We start from the raw sequence: 19,464 nt of genomic DNA on the forward strand, positions 1-19,464 counted from the left end.
AAATTCTCACAAGAGTCTTGAGATGGTAATTTGTTTATTCCATTGGTTTCTTGGGAAAATGTGCCTTCTTTGCTGATTAATTGAGGATCTTTTGTGAGAGGAAACATAATAAGCAGGTGCACTCCTCAATTCTGGAGAAAAACCCTGTCTGGCCTTAAATGTTGATTGCTTCCCATAAGATGAAGAACACCTGGAAAGAGTTGCCAACTGAGATGCCATTCCAGATGGCTGCTTAGGAAAAGGAAGCCTTCTTGAAAAACCAAGACCTGTAGAAAAACGAGCAGTGTTCCTTTCTTTCCAGCTGAAGGGAGAAACCATTTTGCATTACTAGAAAAGCTTATAGTGATTGTGACATCTTTAACTGAACTGCAATTTCCCTCCAATTCTCAAGATCCCAGCTGAATGTGAACTGTGAAAAGAGCTGGAGAATTTGTATAGTTTATATCTAATTTAAAGTACAAGAGCAAAGAAATAATTATCAGTGCTCAAGGACACCTTCTACCTTTTTTTCCCCTGCATAGACATATTAGTTGGCTCATGACTGAACCCAACATGATTGTCAAAATTGACCCTGGAACTTGTTATATGGAACATGGGGAAAAACAACAAATTTGTGATACCACATGAGAACAGTTCATGCTGCTTAAACAGGAAGCTGTGGTCCATGTGCGTACAAAAATATTAGGAAGCATGTCTGAGGGAGCACCTTCAGTAGCTCAAAATATTAACAAATATCTACATGATCTGATACCATCTGAACTACAAGAAGCTCAGAGAAAGAAAAGCAATATCTAGATTGAAAAATGAAAATATTAGACTCCTCAGGAATTTTATTATCTGAGCTTGTTTCAAACAGCAGTGTATGGTAAACTTAAAGAAAAATGTTCATTAATTACTTGTGCTTATAACTAATTGGTGGATTTCAGTAAAAAATAGCAGTTTTAAAATAACTCAGATTGTGTATTTGGAATTACTTTACAAAATATCATATATAGGTATGTGTGTGTAGATGGAAAAAACTTGATTTATGGCTTGTTTTTATTAAAAATACCCGAGGAAAAAATAGTTTGGAATTTAGAGTAAAGGAACAAAGTAATTGTTTAAAATATTTCTGACTTTAGAGTTAGTGTTGCCAATGGCCTTGAGAAGCATATAAAAGAATCTCTTTTAAGGATCTGTGTTTGGACAAAAGCTGTTTCTTAAGAATAGTAAGATAAACAAAGATTGCCATCTTGCCAGAATAATTGAATTACTATGGATTACATTTGTTGAATTTAATTATCAGGTTTTGATAAATTTTGCAGATTTCCAAGTTATATTTCATACATTCAGTTCTTCTTATTAGCTATCATATTTTTTTTTAACTTTTGAAAGCTTTATTTTGTTTTCTCTTTTAATTTTATTTTGATTAATAACAATTGTAAGTACAGAAAAAAGTCTTGAGCCTGCTTCCTTAATATAAACAACATGGCTTCCAAACAAATTTGTGAGAAGTCTAGAATGATTAATTAAAATGGTGTAACTGTTGTGTTTACATCTATGTATCATGCATCCTGCTTGAACTGGAAAAAATAAAGTGACAATGTACTGCAATTTTTTTTTCAGTGTTTTCCAACCTGTAGCAGCGAGAAGTGGAACAATGGCATTACTTCATTTATCCCTCACACACCCTAATTCAAGCATTGTTGTGAACACTTTTAACTGTTACTATTGTTAGTAAAAAAGGGTTCAACTATGCTTATAAAATATCATAAACTTTTTTCGTCATTGTCTGTAAAAATGCATTTTATAGATTGAATTTTCTTAGCATCTGATTTAATAACACTTCTCTCTATTCATCCCTCAACAGAATTATTCAGAGCTGTTGGTTCTGGTCCACCATTTCCTTCTTAAATGTTTAATTTGTTGCCAGTCCAAGTAATCCTAATTCTTGCAATTTACACTTTTTACTTTTCTTTAAACTCTATTAATGCTTATTGAAATTCTTCATGAAATGGAGTGGAAATAGTTTAACAAATACCATATTGGAGACAGAGTCAGTTTTTACTTTGTCTCAATAATATTTTGGAATTTTGTTTTTGTTTTTCAGAACTGTGACCTGGCCCAGCAGAGTATAGTTCATATTGTTCAGAGTCCACTAGACAGTGGTCAGAAAAGGGCTGATGTTGAAACTGCCAATACTGGAGGTATTATAGGAGGTATGGAAAAAGAGCCTGAAAGCCTAACCCGTGTAGACCTCAGTACCAGCGTCCTCCCATCTTATTCTGAAGGCCTGGGTGTTATTTTGGATACTACAGACAACAGCATTTCCCTTCCATCTGACAAATCAGGTAACTCATCTAGACTGTACAATTCAAAACTTAGAGTTGAAGTTTCAAATTGTAGCCTGATTTTATAGTTATTAATTTATTGAATAGGGTAATAGGTTTGCCAATTGCTCTAATTAAAGGATTATGAGGTTTGTATTCTTAATCAGGCTTCAGATGAGTTATAAGGACCCCGGGTACAACACAGGAAGAATTCCAGTGATAACCAATATTTGTATAATTTTATAAATGTATTAAAATAACATAAAATAAACAAATGACTGATATAGAGAAAATAAAATGAATAATCAAATTGATAATGGATTAATACAATCTTAAAGGTAAAGACTTATTTGATAGATATATCTATGATATGCTTTAAACTAGTATACTCACACCCTTCCTGGACTTGGTTGAAAGAGATGTCTAATTTCTCAAGTTGGAGTTGAGTGGAATAAGAGCTGCTTCAAAACTAAGAGCTATAAGCTAAGACTAACATTACAACTTTAAGAATATAAAATAAAGAATGAATCTTAACACTAAATAAAACTTCAAGCAGGGATAGCTGACAGTCGACTGCCCCGATGAGCTAGATTTGATCTTTCTTATACCCAAGAATACGGATTCTCCGGCCCATACTTGGCCTTTCCACCTTCAAACTTTTGGGGTACACATAATCTATTGGCTACTAAGTTCGTACGTATTATTGACGTATCCACATCCCTTTCTAGGTGGTCTTTTATCTCACCTTTGTTATTTCTAGCTTATTGTGGGTTCTGTGGTGTTCTTGTAAAGTTTCTTGGTAACCGGGACAGCCCCTTCCCCTTTTAATGTCCCTTGACTTGTCTAGGGTAAAGGTTATGACCATATACGTCCTACATTGATACTTACCTAAGCCAAAGGTTGACTTGACTTGTCTAGGGTAAAGGTTATGACCATATATGTCCTATCCTGTTCTACATTTATCTAAGCCAAAGGTTGAATATATATATATATTAACGGTAGCTGTCATCCAGGATGTGGCCTGGAAGGTACCTTGCATTACAGCTGAATAAAATATCTAATTTTATTATTGAATCACACAATCATATCAAAATATCTCTAATAATAATAATAATGCAAGCAAGCAGGCTAGTTCTATAGGCTACAAATTCTATCCTTCTTAGTGGGATTGTTCTATGCAATGAAACAGCCACAGTTTCTTTTAGTCTTTTAAACAGACAGTACAATGTCAATAATTTACAGTGAATATGTATCTGAGCTTTTGATATATCTTCTAGTAGGGCATGTTGTACCTATGCCTGGGGTTTTGCTTTTCCATCCCTAACTTCTATAATCCTATTTAGTATTACAGAGGAATAGAAGAGGTTAAAATAAGCAGCCACCACGTATTTGTGTAACTGAAGCTGAAACCATTTTCTTTCACTAGAATGTTACAGCTTATGCATTGAAATTTTAATTTAATTTAATTTACAAGTTGTTATGGCAGTTTTGTGTTCACAAATTTTATTAAAGAACTTCTATAAATGTTTTGTAAAGACATGACAGACACAAGACAGATGACTTATGCTATGAATTTAAAACATTCTTATCCACAAAATTATGATTTAGAATAGCCATGCTTCATTGTTGGTATCTATATCTGGCATGAATGAAGTAACATAAGAATTAGCAAAATTATCAAGAGTCGGGGTACAAATAAAATGAATTTTGAAATTGATTACCAGGCCTCAATTTATCTTAGAATGATCCCTGAAATAGTATTTCAATCTTCTAAGAGGAAACATCCTTATTATAATGCCCATTGAAAACTATGCATCTATGCAACTAGGAATCTCTCTGGAACACTACAGTTCTGAGGTGACTTTTTTGGTAACTAATTGAAGATGCCATTTAAAAGACCAATACACAAACGCTTTTTTGTAGAAGCAGAAGAGGCTAATTCTGGAAATAAGCTAATTCGGAGACCAGCCTGACCAAAAAAAATCATCTTGTACAATACATGGGTTACCAAAACTGATAAAATAACTTTTAGAGAATGTCATGAGTAAATCTTGCAGACAGTGTACAATTCATGGGTGGGTCACAGAAGTGTTCCACAACTGACTTGATCAACCTCTCATTGCCAACTAATGATGAATGAGTGCAGATTAGGAACAAATTAGTGCCTTGTTTATTGATGCACACGCACATTCTGAACAAGTAATGAGACAAGAGGGGTGCATGCTAATGTAATCTGACCAGTTGGGGCACATATTATAAAACTGGTCTTGCTGTCTGATGCACTGTGATGTGAACTGCTGGGTTTTTTCTTTTTATGTATTTTTTCCATTCCTGCAAACAATATTTACATGAACTTCATTACTCTGCCTGATGTTGCAGGGCAGTTTACACATTTAAGGTTTCTCATGGCACATCCATATATTTTCATGGTGTTGTATCTCTTTTACACTCTGCAATTTCCACGAGGCCTCTGACCAAACAAAGTGTACTTATTTGTCATCGCAAGGATCCCAATGGCAGGATGATAACATAACTGAATGTAGATTGCCCGTGTCTATGGAGTAGGTCTATCTGTAATGCAGCTAAATAGTTTATTTATTTTATAAACAAAATAAAGAGACAGCTTTAATGAGGCTATGTCTGCTCTTAAAACACTGCATCAGCACAGCTGTAGAGCTTCAGTTTAGACCAGCGGTTCTCAGTTGCAGCTTGTGGGATGCTTGTGGCCCAATCAGCACACAGCTGTGACTCATCTGACATCCTCAGGGCCATACAGGTAGTACTGAATGCGGCCCATATAACACATGTGCATCCCACAATGGTAAATAGGTTGAGAACCATTGATGTAGACACTCGCTGAAGCAATGGGAAGGGTTCTTCCATTGCTGTAGTTAATCCACTTCCCCTAGAGGCAGTAACTAGGTTGACAGAAGAATTCTTCCATCAACCTAGTGCTGTCTGTACCGAGGATTATGTCCTCCTAACTATGTCACTCAGAGGGCATAGATTTTTTTCACTCCCCTGAGTGATGTAGCTGGGTCAACCTAACTTTTCAGTGTACAGTAGCCCTGAGTGACGCTTCTGCCTGGCTAGTTGTTAATGACAGGTTACTTTGTGGTGGTCTTGTCTACTCAGTGTGTTATGAGTCTCACTGTTATTAAGGATGAATAGAAAGTTCTGCTTCTAATTGATTGTTATGGCTACACATTCACCTGTATCAGTGATGGTTGAAACATCTGATTCCTGTTTACTAATATCTGCCTTTTTCTTTAAGTGAATGTAATGCTGGTGAAAGGTATCAGACTGACAGTTGCAGAGTGAAATCCTCCATCCCCCCTCTCCCCCGGCCCCAAAGAAATATATCATAGGCAGCTGCAATGAGAGCTCCCCTTTCCTTCCTGAATAGTGTGCCTCACTCACTCTTGTGGGCGAAAGATCAGTGTAGTCCCAGAAACTTTTTGGTCAACTGCCTTTCTGCTGAGGCTGCACAAAAGATTCAGTTATGATGGTGATTTTTGCAACTTAGAAACATCCACTTGGAACCAAAGCATCAACATGCACATAAAGTAGGCCCAAAGCAGAGGTTAGATGACAGATTCAAGCCTGTGACTTAGAGGTGAAGGACTCCTTTAATTCATTATTACCATCCTCTCTAATATGCTGAGTGATTCTCTCATAATAGAAACAGTAGTCTCCAGGTTCTTCCAAAGCCTCACGTACTTCTTTCTGTTACTGCAGGATGATTTTGTTTTCTTTTGGCATAAAAACCTTGGGTTCTGACTAAAAAAGAACTGTAGAGATCTGTTGTCTTCAGAAAGAAGTTCTTAAGATGACTATTTAATAATTGAACTACAGAATGTCAACAGTCAGTCAAAAGGAGATGAAACTTTCACAGTATAGTATTGCTATTATATAAGTATTTCTCAGCAGTTTGGCACCTCAATCTCGCTGTGACCATAGAACACAGTAGCATTATATGAAGTGTCAACATTGTTTTGGAATGATATCACTCCTAAGTTGATGTACTATACTTGATACAAGGAAGAATATTTTGTACCATGTAAAAGGGCACATTTAAAAGTGTTCCTTTATCTTTATACCAGTAAGTGAAATATTACAAGTTATTTATTTAATTTTATTTATTTAGATTTCAACAAAAGCCAAATAAGCCACTCTAGGCTCTCTTGATATAACTTAAAAGTATGTCACAGATAATACCGTAAGTGCAGCAATACACTTCAATATAACCCACTACCAGTGAGCCTGGAAAATTAGGCCACATCTACACTACAGGCACTACAGCAACCTAGCTATGGCACCATAATTATGCTACTGTAACCCTGTAGTGTAGACAAAAACTACAGCATTGGAAGATGTTTTTCTCTTGCTGTAGGAATTCCACCTCCCCCAAGCAATGATAGCTAGGTCAACTGAAGCATTGTTCCATTGACCTAGTTGCGTCAACACTGGTGGTTAGGTCGGCATAGCTATGATGCTTAGGGGTGTGAATTTTTTATATCCATGAGCCGTAGCTATGTCAATCTAAGTTATCAGTGTAGTCCAAGCCTTAGAAGCTCAAATCACTACCCCCATCTGACAATTCCCCCACCTGTTTCCCCACCACTTTCAGAAGTCTAAGAGAAAGGATGAGCTTTGCAGTATACCCTGCAGGTCATCAGGTCATCAGATTCGGGCCATTTTGCATTAAGGTTGGGAATGAATTACACAGTCTCAGGGCTCTCTCAGAGATTGAACTGCCAGCAACCCTTCTCATTTGATATTTTACTAAAAAAAATTTAAAGCATTGAAAACATGCTTTTTTGCTTTTTTCCAAAAACTTTTGATTCCATATGATAGGAAATAGTCTACCTTTTCTGAGGTTTTAACTTTTTCCCCCCTTTTCCACCAGAAAAATTTGGGGGGAATGACGCTAAAAAAGGAGAAAAAGTAACACTTTTAAAAGTGAAAAGTAATGCTTTAATTTTAAATGGTAGAGTGTCAAAAGTGTTAATTTCAAAAAGAAAGTAAAATTTTTACTTCTAAAAGCAATACTTTTCTCACATTTTAATTTTGTCTCTCTTTAAGTGGGAGAAAGTAACAAAGTAACACTTGGACTTTTCTTTTAGTGGAGGGGAAAAGTAAAAAAGTGAAAGAAAATGTGTTTGCCCCACTTAGCCTCAGTTTTTTAATCTCCCCTTGCCCCCCAGTGGAAAAAAGGAGGTATGTGTAAAAATTAAGAGCGAGTGGCATTTTCCCCACCAAAACAAATTTTCAAAAAATTCAAAAGAAATTATATCTTGAAGGTTTTTTCCCGAAAATTTGTCATGGAAAACCCCTACAAGTTTTAGCTAGCTTTATGACTTTGTCTTCCCTGGAAATTTAATTGACTGTGGCTCAAAAGTTGTATTGTTAACATGCTCCTTGTTCAGATACCAGCACCTGCAATCGTGCTATATTCATACCACACCAAGAAGCAGCCGCCACGCCCTGGGGTGTAGGGCTGATCCTGAGTTAGCTTGTATTGCTTGCCAACTTTAAGTGTCTGCAATAAAATGTGATCATTTGTATGCACTGATCCATCACATTAATTGATATGTGATTGGTCCGCCAATCTTTCCCACCCAATCCTGTGCCCTATCATAGTATCTGCTTGTCCCCTGACTGGAAGATGCTTACTTTCATATGGTTCTACTCAGCATTCTCAGTCCCACACTTCTTGCAGGATCTTCATTTCTAGTCTCCAACACAGCAGTGAGAAGAATGCCTATGTGATGTGGTGTATAAACACTCTCACTGACAGGGAAGGGGCTAGTGAAGCTCTGTGTGCTAAGATAGACCTGCCCCTACAACCCTCCCAATCATACATGTAGGGAGGAGGACTTTAAAAGGAGGAAGTGGCAGTCAAGCAAGGAGGAAAACTTGAGAAGGGATTGACTCTTGAAGCAGTAGGAGAAACCCCTATGCACATGATCCTCTTTGCTCTCTGCGACTCAGTGAGGAGACCAGAAAGCCCAACAGAGAGCTACCTGACTGTAAAGATTCCAATAAAGTGGCTATCCATGCACTCCTGAAGTAAGATGATGCTACTGACATTTTTGCTTTTTGTTAACCCCTGGAGGGGCGGGTTCTGTAAGTATGAACTTTTGCTTTTCTCTCATCTGTAAAGAAAGTAAGTAGGCCCACAAGGGTGGGCCCCACTGCAGAGACTAAGAGGCTGGGGCTTGGACTGGGCCAACCTAGTGGCGGTAACTGAGCATGGCAAGGGGCCCCAATCCAGCTAGGGAGGTGCCCCAGAGGGACACTTCTTACAGTCTGCCAAGAAGACGATGTTACAGCATGGAGCCACCTGGCCTCAGGCTGATACCAAATACTTGGTCAACCTTTGGGTTGAGGTGAGCAGAACTCATAACTTGGGGACCCAGAAGAGGAATACTCAGCAGTACAGCAACATTGCTTGGAAACTGCTGGTCTGTGATGTGATCAATTGGACTGGAAAACAGTGAATGGAGAAGATAGAGGAGCTCAGTGTGAGCTAACAGAGGGCCAAGGACAATGATACCAAACCGGGTGCTGCCCCAATGAGCTGGCTGCTTTGCAAGGAGCTGGACTGGGCTGAGCAGCACATTGAGCCTGGAGCTCTATTTCATAATGGACTCATCTGGGAAGCCGGGACAGGAGCAAATTATGAACTTGGATGTTTGCAAAGACACTGGACCCACCCCCTCAACTAAGAACAGCCAGTCCAAAGAGCTCCTCTGCAGGAAAGTGGCAAGGGGCCCCAACCCAGCTAGGAAGGTTCCCCAGAGGGATTCCTCTTACAGACTGCCAAGAAGACCGTGTATCAACATGGAGCCACCAGTTGCAGGATCTCTTTGGTGAATTGGACCATAGTGAGCACAGTGGGGCTGAGGAGCCCTGCATTGAAGAACCGGAGGAGAACACAGCATCTCATCTGGGTAAGATGGGCATGGGCACAACCATTTCTGTTATTATGATAAAAGATATTACAAAATATGTTGGTGGATTTTAGCATCTAAACCTGACTCTTGCTTTAATCATGGCCAGACACAGCTCTGTTACATACATCCCTCTGTCCCCCACTTTCCCCCTTCCTTGCAGCTGACCACTCTGCTCAGTATGGCAGAGAATGCATGGGAGGGTGGAAGGAGGAATTGAAAAGCAGCAGCTAAGAGTAGCAATTTATTAATAAGAAACAGCTTGTCTTCTATGAGATGAAGATATAAATATGGATTCAGAGAAAGATTATTTAACTCTGGACTGTTTGGTTTCTAACAGGGTGGAATATCTGAACAAGAAGACAGAGGTTCCCAGAGTTATTCTGGGTACTCTGAGAGACATTTGGAAATTGATAGTTTATTACATGTCTGCTGTCATTTTGGATTTACAAATTTTGACTCACCTGTTGTTATAGAAATCTTTCTAATCTTTAGTTAGTTTACTAGAGAATTGGTTGCCAGTATTGTCTTTGGTGTGAGATCCAGAGTACCAATTAATTGATGTGGGATAAGTGACTAATCCTTTGGGATTAGGAGTAACCTGATGTGGTGTGATTTTTGGTTTATACGGCCTTTTTCACAAAGTCCAGTTCGTCTGGATGGCAAGATAGACTGGAGAGTCTAAGGGAACTTTTGTGACTCCATGGTAAGATTAGTATAGTGATCCAAGAGTTCATGTTTGTTACTGGTTTGGTGAAATCTAATTATAGAACAAACCACTAGTTTGGGGTGTCTGCCCTGTTTTCTGGCAGTCTGACATGAGATAGGCAGTCACAGTTGTGCGTCTTTCCAGACAGCGTGACAGGCTCTATACATATTACACTCCAAAGGAGTCTGTAAGCATCTCCATCTTGTCTTCATTGAACCAAAATCACATTCCACCACCATTCTGCACCTTTTAAGTGTGTAGTTGTACTGCCTCCTGCTAAATTGGTGGAAATCAAGATAAGTTTAATCACTCAGGGCTGAAGATGTATGGCAGGTTAGCATCATCGTACTGGTCACATATACCCCATTGATAACCATGTCCTTAGGAGGTAATAAAGTATCAACTTTCACCATGGTGAAATAGAACAGACCTCCAGAACACACAGACAGTTGGGAAGTTGATATTAATGAGTGTAAATTAGAAACTAGAAAGATTGGCTGCGAAAAAGGCCAAAGCAAATAAACAGAGTAGTTGACATACCAGTGGGGTTAGCCCTAGCCCAGAGTAGCTGCTGCCACTGTGTCAGAAGGATTCTATGAATCCTTCTTTAGGAAAGCATAAGAGGTGCACAGATGTCCATTGACAAGGCATAGAAAGAGGTAAAAAATAGGAATAAGAAACTCAAGTTTGGGATTGCTTCTTTTTCATACTGGTAGCAAAGGCTTTACTAGAGCTGCAGAGTCCATATTCAAGGCATCCTTCCTGCGTAATGCTAGAAAGTTTGCGGAATGGTATAATATCCAAAATGTTTACTGAGTGTAAAAATGAGATTAGCAAGGCCCCATCATTTTCAGTCTTAAACCCTAGGTTGATTACCCTAACCTAGGATTTAGGACTTCCATGTCTAGAACTGTACATACAATCTTCTGAGGAAAGGTAATCTGGTGAGGTGTAAGAAAATTTACATTTATTTCAGGATATTACTGTAGTTTTAGGAATGTTATTTGAAATATGAATATTTTTGTGTTGTCCAATTGTTAAAATATCTTGTGGCATTTTATAAACTATAAGGCATTTTATTGAAAGTATCTTCTCACTTAAATACTATAATAAAATAGCTTAGCATCGTGGTTTGAAAAAGGCTGTAAAGGGTAGGAAAGTGCTTTGTGTCCCAATTTTGCTTGAAGCAAGTGGGAAACCCAAGTTTCTGAAGTAGTTTTAGAAATGTGACAAGTAATTCTAAACCTATACTGTCAAATTAGTTCCAGGTCAGGTAACGGTATGATGTTCATCTCCACCTCCCCATTTTAATATGGCATTAGTCTTGAGTACTCCTAGATCTAAAATATACTGCTGTTTTTTCTCATCATCTCCTTGAGAATATCATCAAAACGTGAGCGCTGATCCATCCAAAATGGCCTCCAGCATTGCATGAACATCTATACTGATACTGTGGGACATGAACCTGTATAACTACTCAGCAACTGAACCAGACAAAACGAAGACAAGTACAATGATGCAGTTATTTTTTGCTCACGACCTGTTTTAGCCTGCTGTGTCAGAAAACTGGATATCTAAAATTTACCATTCATTTAAAAAAGAAAAGAAAAAGTGTTTTTAACAGATTTCTCTGTTGTGATTTACTAGCACTTTTCAAAAGGAAACCACTCTGTATAAAGAATGTTTGCATTTTTCCTCCTTGCTTGTTGGTAGAAATCATTGATGGATTAATGATAAAATAAATTCATGAATTAAATCTACTTTAGATTCATGCTGATCAGTGTGAATCAATACTTGGAGTAGTAATTCAATTTGCATTAAATAATTAGCTCATTTCCCTCCCCAAGCTCTAGGTCTAATGACGAGCAAATACCAAAGTACTTACATTGAGTTTACTTTTTTCCAGTTTTGTTGGAATACATGTGGGTAGAGTTTGGTTTTTTTCCTCTTTACACTCTAATATTCTATTTAATACAGAGTTGCAAAGCTGTATAGTAAGTCAGTTCTTTTGACAGGTATTCATTTGAAGGGAGCTCCATTGTTCTACAAGCAAAGGGAATAATTCATTTGGTACACAGCAAATGTCTTGTTTTACCAGATGAATTCATATAACTAGTCAGTTTTCTATGGTGTTTGTTTTGGTGCACTGGAAGTTTTTTCTAGTAAAAGGATTAAATCCTTTAATTGGATTTAATTTAAAAGAAAATACATTATATGGTATACTCTTTTAGCATATATTCGTTTAGGGCCTGGAAAAGTTATTCTAACAAATTTGTTGATTTAAAGGTGAAGTACAAAATATGTTCAAGGATCAAGCCTACATCAGTAATAGAATAGGAATTAAATTGTAGCTCTTATGACACTATACATGGTAGGGTCTGGGAAGATGTATCACCCCAGTGGTAACTCCCAGGACATGGTCCCCGACTTGGGCAGAATGCCTCCAGGAGAACATGGGCTGCAGCAAGGGTACAGTGTGCTCTCCTTAAGCTGGCCAAGCTCTATTAATCTTTTGATGAGTGATGGGGGAAACATATGGCCATGACTCTACTCTACTCTACTCTCCCTGGCCCTCTGGAACTAGCATGTCTCTGATAGCCATGATTAGTGCAAGAACCATAATTGTGACTAAAACCTCTGCAGAATGCAAAGAGGGAGGAATCTTCATTTTGTCTGTAAGTTTTATTCACATCACAAACACTTAAAATAGAGTAAGAAGAACAGTGCTCTGTTAAAAATGTTGGTAACATCAACTGTTGAAGAGGAACAGGAAATGAAGAAGGAACTGATTTTCTCATATTTGCTTTTCAGATGTAACTGTATCTGTAATTTGGAATCCAATATATATGTTAGAAGAAAAGCAAGGCAATAATATGGTGCAGTCTTTTTATATATGTTTTTTTCAAATTAGGCCTACCAAACGCTTTTGATAAGTGATCCAGATTTTGTGTCGAGATTTGGTCTAGAGCCCATGCAGGTTTTCAAATATTACCTGCCTTTGCTTTCTTTACATTCACATGTTTCTAGTGCAGTTGTTCCCAAACTGTGGGCCATGGATGAAGCACTGGTTATCTTCAGAGCTCTTCCTGGTGCTCCAAGGAGAGGTTGCTGGTCACATGGAGCTGGCTCCTTCTACTCTGCTGGAAATACTTCATATTTCATACTTCTTATTTCGGCAGAAGTAATTGATGCTTTGTGGAAATCATCACATCTTAGTAGAACTAAGATGTGTTAACATAGAAACTGTCATACTCATGCAAACTGTTGATCTATCTAGCTCTAGTATCCTTCCTTGGCAGTGGCCAATACCATACCTGATCTTTCAGAGGAAAGAAACCTAACTCTGGAATGCAGCACTCAGATTGTGCAATGCTATTTTTGAGATTAAATATTCTTTCTTTACCCTTGCAGACACACCCTTGAAGCATGAGATTTGATTACCCTTAAAGCATGTGGCCCCCAGTAGATATGGCACTCTTTAATTTGGTCCTCTTTGAAATGAGGCTTTCTAAACAATCTTTAATGTTAATTAACTAATTACTGAGTTTTTTAGCCGCTAATAATTAACTATTGCTGTTTCTACCAAGTTTTTTTTAAATTAGTTAGGTCAGGTCTACGCATAAAATGTTGCAATGGCGCCACTGTAGTGCTTTAGTGAAGATGCTGCTATGCCAACAGGAGACCTCTCATCGGCTTAGTCAATTCACCTCTGCAAAAGGCAGTAGGGATGTCAACAGGAGAAGCCTTCCTGTCAATGTAGCACTGTCTACAATAAGGGTTAGGTTGTGTAACTGCATTGCTCAGGGGGTGTGGATTTTTCACACCTCTGAGCAACATAGTTATACCAGTATAAGTTTACTTTGTAGACCTGGACTAAAACTTAGAAACATACTAACATTATTGCACTTCAGCTAGTACGATATACAAGAAATTGGCATTACAAAGTCCTTGAAAGTTGAATTTTATATATATTGTGTCTTCTTTTAGACTTATTAACCCTTGGTAACTCTCTGCTACACTACTTCCTGGTTCTAAATGTAAAAATTTATATCCCTTCTCGACCTTCCAGCAACAGCAGAAAGTGATTTTATAAGACATTAGCATAATGGAACCTTTTCAATAAAATGATAAATTGAGCCCATTTCAGAAAACAGAACACACACTTGGTAATTTATTGCAGTCAGTGCCTTGCCGGGAAACTCATACATATCATATGCTTTTAACGCTGATGAGAATGGTGCCATTTTTCCACATCTTGCATGTCTGTAACATTCACTGAAAAGAGAAATGTTCTTTCTAATGAAGCCAGCAACACTTTTGGGAATGCTCATGTTTATATGACAATTATCTCTCATGAATATGTCTATTATTTTATTGTTTTTAAGGCTCTTTCATGTTAATTAAAGCCAATAACATTTGCTAGCTTCCTCTTGTTGAGGGGTGAGGAGAGAACACTGCTGTCTCCCTGGGATTCATTTTGATCATTGATAGGTGAGAGCATAGATGGGTTTTCTTCTGCAAATACATAACTCCAAATCTTTGTGCAACCAGATGGCAGTGACATTTGTAGATGGCAAATGTTCTGTTTTAATTAAACAAAGCTATGCATGTAACGTTTTCAAAAAGAATTGTTTCCATAAAATAATTGTTGGTAAAAAAAAAAAAAAAAAAAAAAAAAAAGATTAACTTACATTTAGGTAACACCTCTTATGTGTAAATATACACAATAGATCATGAATATGTAGGGTAGAGAAAATCTAATTGTAAGGAGAAAAAAGGACAGGATCCTTAGTTTTAAGTCTGTTAACATTATGGAAGCAACTGCTAACATGGGCCTTTGGATTTACATTGTATGGTCAGTTCAAGTTCCTAGTTCTCAAAATGACATAGTGGATTTATTCTTTTCACAAAGTGCGTGCTCAGGTTTCATTAATGTAATTGAGAGTTCTGCGCACACAGCAAGGGCAAGAGGAGACAAGCTTGAGCTACAGAAAGTAATTACATGCAATAGATAGTTTCATAAATTCTGTTGATATTGGGGAATAAAAAATAGCCATTCAAACCAGTTCCTACTCTCTCATGCCTTCTCTTTTCTTTGTAAGGATATATAACTTCAATGGGACTAAGTCTGAACTGTTTTGAAAGAGAAAGGCCATTAAGTATGGCAGAAGAAAATGCATTAGTATTTTTTCTAGTATGTTTTGAGTGAATGTAATGCTGGTGAAAAGTAAATGGTTTGATAATCCCAGTGACTGAATTAGAATCATAGAGTTGGAAGGGACCTCAGGAGGTCATCTAGTCCAACCCCCTGCTCAAAGCAGAACTAACCTCAGCTAAATAATCTCAGTGAGGGTTTTGTCAAGCCACAGCTTAAAAACCTCTAAAGATGGAGATTCCACCACCTCTCTAGGTAACCCATTCCAGTGCTTCACCACCCTCCTAGTGAAAAACTTTTTCCTAATGTCCGACCTAGATCTCCCCTACTGCAATTTGAGACCGTTGCTCCTTGTTCTGTCATCTGCTACCACTGAGAACAGCCTAGCTCCATCCTCCCAGGAACCCCCTTTCAGGTAGTTAAAGGCTGCTATCAAATCTCCCCTCATTCTTCTCTTCTGCAGACTAAGCAAGCCTAGTTCCCTCAGCCTCTCCTCATAAGTCTTGTGCTCCAGCCCCCTAATCATTTTTATTGCCCTCTGCTGGACTCTCTCCAACTTCTCCACATCCTTTTTGTAGTGCGGGGCACAAAACTGGACACAATACTCCAAATGCGGCCTCACCAATGCTGAATAGAGGGGAATAATCACTTCCCACGATCTACTGGCAATGCTCCTACTAATGCAGTCCAATATGCTATTAGCCTTCTTGACAACCAGAGCACACTGTTGACTCATATCCAGCTTCTTATCCACTGTAACCCCCAGGTCCTTTTCTGCAGAACTGCTGCCTAGCTCGTCGGTCCCCAGTCTGTAGCTATGTATGGGATTATTCCGTCCAAAGCGCAGGACTCTGCACTTGTCCTTGTTGAACGTCCTCAGATTTCTTTTTGCCCAATCCTCCAGTTTGTTTAGGTCCTTTTGTATCCTATCCCTACCTTGCAGGGTATCTACCACTCCCCCTAGCTTAGTGTCATCTGCAAACTTGCTGAGGGTGCAATCTACCCCATCCTTTAGATCATTAATGAAGATGTTGAACAAAACCGGCCCCAGCACCAACCCCTGGGGCACTCCGCTTGTGACCGACTGCCAGCTAGACATGGAGCCATTGATCACTCCTCGTTGAGCCCTATGCTCTAGCCAGTTCTCTATCCATTTTATAGTCCATTCATCCAACCCATACTTCTTTAACTTGCTGATAAGAATACTGTAAGAGACCATATCAAAAGCTTTGCTAAAGTCAAGGTATATCACGTCCACCGCTTTCCCCACATCCACAGAGCCAGTCACCTCTTCATAGAAAGCAATCAGGAAATTCTTCTATTTATCCACAGAACGGCATGGGCAATGGCAATGTAGGCTCTCTTTCACTGCTGTGCCAATATGTCTTGAGTTAAATCCTGGCCCTGTTGAAATCAACAGGCATTTTGCCACTGACTTCACTGGGGACAGGATTTCACCCCCTGACTCATATCTGAATGATTACCTCTGGAGTGATAAGGCAGTGGTTTCCAAGCCAATTCAGTCCTTGGCTTCTCTGCTGAGACTGCCAGCCAGGGTACCAGTTATGCTTTTTGTCTTCTGATATGGACGACTAACAACAAGATTACTAGTCTATTTCACGTGTGTCCCTGAAAAACCTTCAGTTGTTAACAATTTTAATTCAGTGCTGTCCTGGTCTGGATTTAAACCAGTGATTTAGAGGTTTCTATCCCACTATCATGGTAATGCTCTATGTTTGGAGCTAGCTTATAAAATATATTTGTAAGCCAGTGAACAGATACATGAGCCTAGGAGTTCAAATAAAATCCAAATTGTTTGTTGTAACAGCCAACAGAGGCATTTCCAACTTTCAGCAAATTTGGAGGAGATAGGACATGCCTCTCCCCTAGATGGCCTCCCTTGTAACAACATCTCCCTTTTTTATACAGCTCTGTCCCAAACCACCCATGTGCTAGGCAGAGAATGTGGGTTCCACTGGTAACCTCTTACATGCAGAAAACTAAGGAGTGCCTTTTATAGCTTGTCATAATATTATTCAGACTCTGGCATGACATACAGTATACTTTAGTCATGTAATTATTGTGTAGTAGAAACTTTTCTATTACATAAAAAAATGCATACATGAATGTACTGTACACCAAAGGGTTATAAATACTAACATGTAATACTAATAATACTTGTGTTTTCTATGACACTTTAGAACCATGTTCTGCTATGTTTTAGTCAAGGTCTCAAATGACATAGCTACTATTTGACAATCTGTATACATAGCTACAATATGACAATCTGTATTTAAATTATAATTCCAAATATGTGCTAAGTGGATTAGATCTTTTACACCTTGGGATTTTAAAGAGCGAGAAAATGTAACTTGGTTCAGCATATCATATTTAAATGAATCTTAACTCCATCTCCCTCCTTCTTTATTGTGTTCTTTAATCCACCTTATCTACATAAAATTGTCTGGTTTTCTCTTTAACTCATTACACTACTTACTTCAATGGCCATATTTGGCAGCTCATTCCATATGTTTATTGCTTTTTGAGTGAAATCAAGCAGCTCCTTGTGCATTCCCTGTTCATTTCCAATTTTCTGATAGTTAGAGTGTGTCCTGCAGGTTTGGCACGCCTCATGTTCCATTTTAGCAAACTCCACAATTTTGAATTTCTGCTGTTTATATTTTCTTCTAAATTATACTCTTGAAGAGAAATCTAAAGCTGGAGAGAGCAAAAGAAGAATATCCTATTACATACAAAAGCTTCATACATTGACAGCTTTCCTACACTGTTCAATGTACACTTGAAATCTATAGGAAACAATAGCTCAACATTGTAAAAGGACATCAACAACAGAAATCTCCAGTTATTTCACACACAAAGTACTGTTTTGTTGGCCAGATCCTGCTTTCCTTGTTTGTGAAAGTAGCCCCATTTATTATATGTGAATTTTCAGATGATCAAAGAAAAAAGGATTGGTCCCAATTGCTCAATCCTGCTCTCATTGAAGTAAATGACAATACCTCCATTGACTTTGGTTGTGCAGGATTAAGCTCTGAATCTAAGATTTCTTGCCAGCTAATGATCATGAATACTGTCCTTCTATCATTCAAGCCATGCAATCTATTTTTAGTATTTTTCTGTAACATCACTCATTATGGTATCTAAATCTTTCACAGGTAAATTAGATGTGCATAGCAAGGTCTTTAGTGGATTTCTAGTCTCATACGAACACAGGAATTGCCATAATTGATGAGAACTGTGGCCCATCTAGTCCAATATCCTCTCACCAAAAGTGGCCAGTACCAGATGCAGGTGCAAGATACATTGCATTAGGCAAAAGTGGAGTAATCGGCCATGTACATTGTCTCCTCCAAATCTCTAATAGTTAGAGATTGGCTTAAACGCTAAAGACCCAAAGTCTTATTCTCTATGTTGAGAAATCAACTCAATTTCTTTGACTTTCCTGTTTAATAATCCCTTAAGAATGTTTATTCATTTCAGTTCCCACACACTGCACACTCCACAGGCCTCTTATTATTGTTATGCATTATTTATAATAATATTCACCGTAAATGAATACAGACAGTTATTTATTTCCTCTAAAGTGATGCTGTCCAATATTAAAAGCACATAGCCAACTTCCAACTGATTGCTTGGGACTTGTGAGGAAGAACGTTCAGCAGTTATAATATTTAGAACAACTAATAACTCTATTATATTTATATTATATTTTATTATCTTATTAAACAACTTCACTCTAGAAAATCTGACTTTTCCAGAGTCTGTTGCCATATCCGAAAAGCCTAAGGGTTGGGGGAGTTCAAGACTGTTTGAATTCCAAATCAGCCCTTTCCAAAACCTGTCACAGATTTTTTTTGTTTGATGACTTCCGTGACAGACATTACAACTACATGCTGTATCTTTGGGGACCATATTGTATTTTATGTTTAAAGCCCGAAACCCTCAAAAAGCCATTATACTGAGATTCATAGAATATTCATAGCTCATTGTAGCAATACAGATGTGCTCATGAGTTCCTGGCTTACTGGTAGTGGTGGTGTAAGTACTGTCTTTCAGAATTTGGAATCATTTGTGGGTGATTAATGTAAAAACACAAGGCAGGCTTTGTAAATTTCCCAGCTTTTGAATTCTGACCTCCTGGGGAATTGGGAGAGGGACTGGTTATATCTGTTTTCAGGGGTTTAGGGGACAAAGCAAGACTTTTGTGTCAAAGGCTGAGTTGGAACAGACTCAGGAGCTTCATTTATATTTGGCAAATGGACAAGACCTTCTGCCCACGGAAAGGCACCAAGGGTTGGAAGGGATGTTGGCTTA

At 38.2% G+C, this 19,464-nt stretch overlaps 1 protein-coding gene across 5 annotated transcripts in view; it reads left to right on the plus strand.

Moving 5' to 3' along the window:
- Window positions 1–19,464, plus strand: part of PRKN (parkin RBR E3 ubiquitin protein ligase) — a 1,182,603-nt gene that overhangs the window by 410,458 nt on the left and 752,681 nt on the right. For 4 of the 5 annotated variants that reach the window (XM_067560804.1, XM_067560805.1, XM_067560806.1 and 1 more), the window contains one exon: window positions 2,090–2,330. In XM_067560804.1, the coding sequence (XP_067416905.1) occupies window positions 2,090–2,330 (241 nt within the window). The remainder of the gene's footprint in view (window positions 1–2,089; window positions 2,331–19,464) is intronic. The other variant, XM_067560808.1, reaches the window with a different exon arrangement.

Source organism: Emydura macquarii, unplaced genomic scaffold (assembly GCF_026122565.2).
Source record: "Emydura macquarii macquarii isolate MOO-44397 ecotype Brisbane River unplaced genomic scaffold, CSIRO-AGI_Emac_v2 contig_2308, whole genome shotgun sequence".
Taxonomy (NCBI): domain Eukaryota; kingdom Metazoa; phylum Chordata; order Testudines; family Chelidae; genus Emydura; species Emydura macquarii.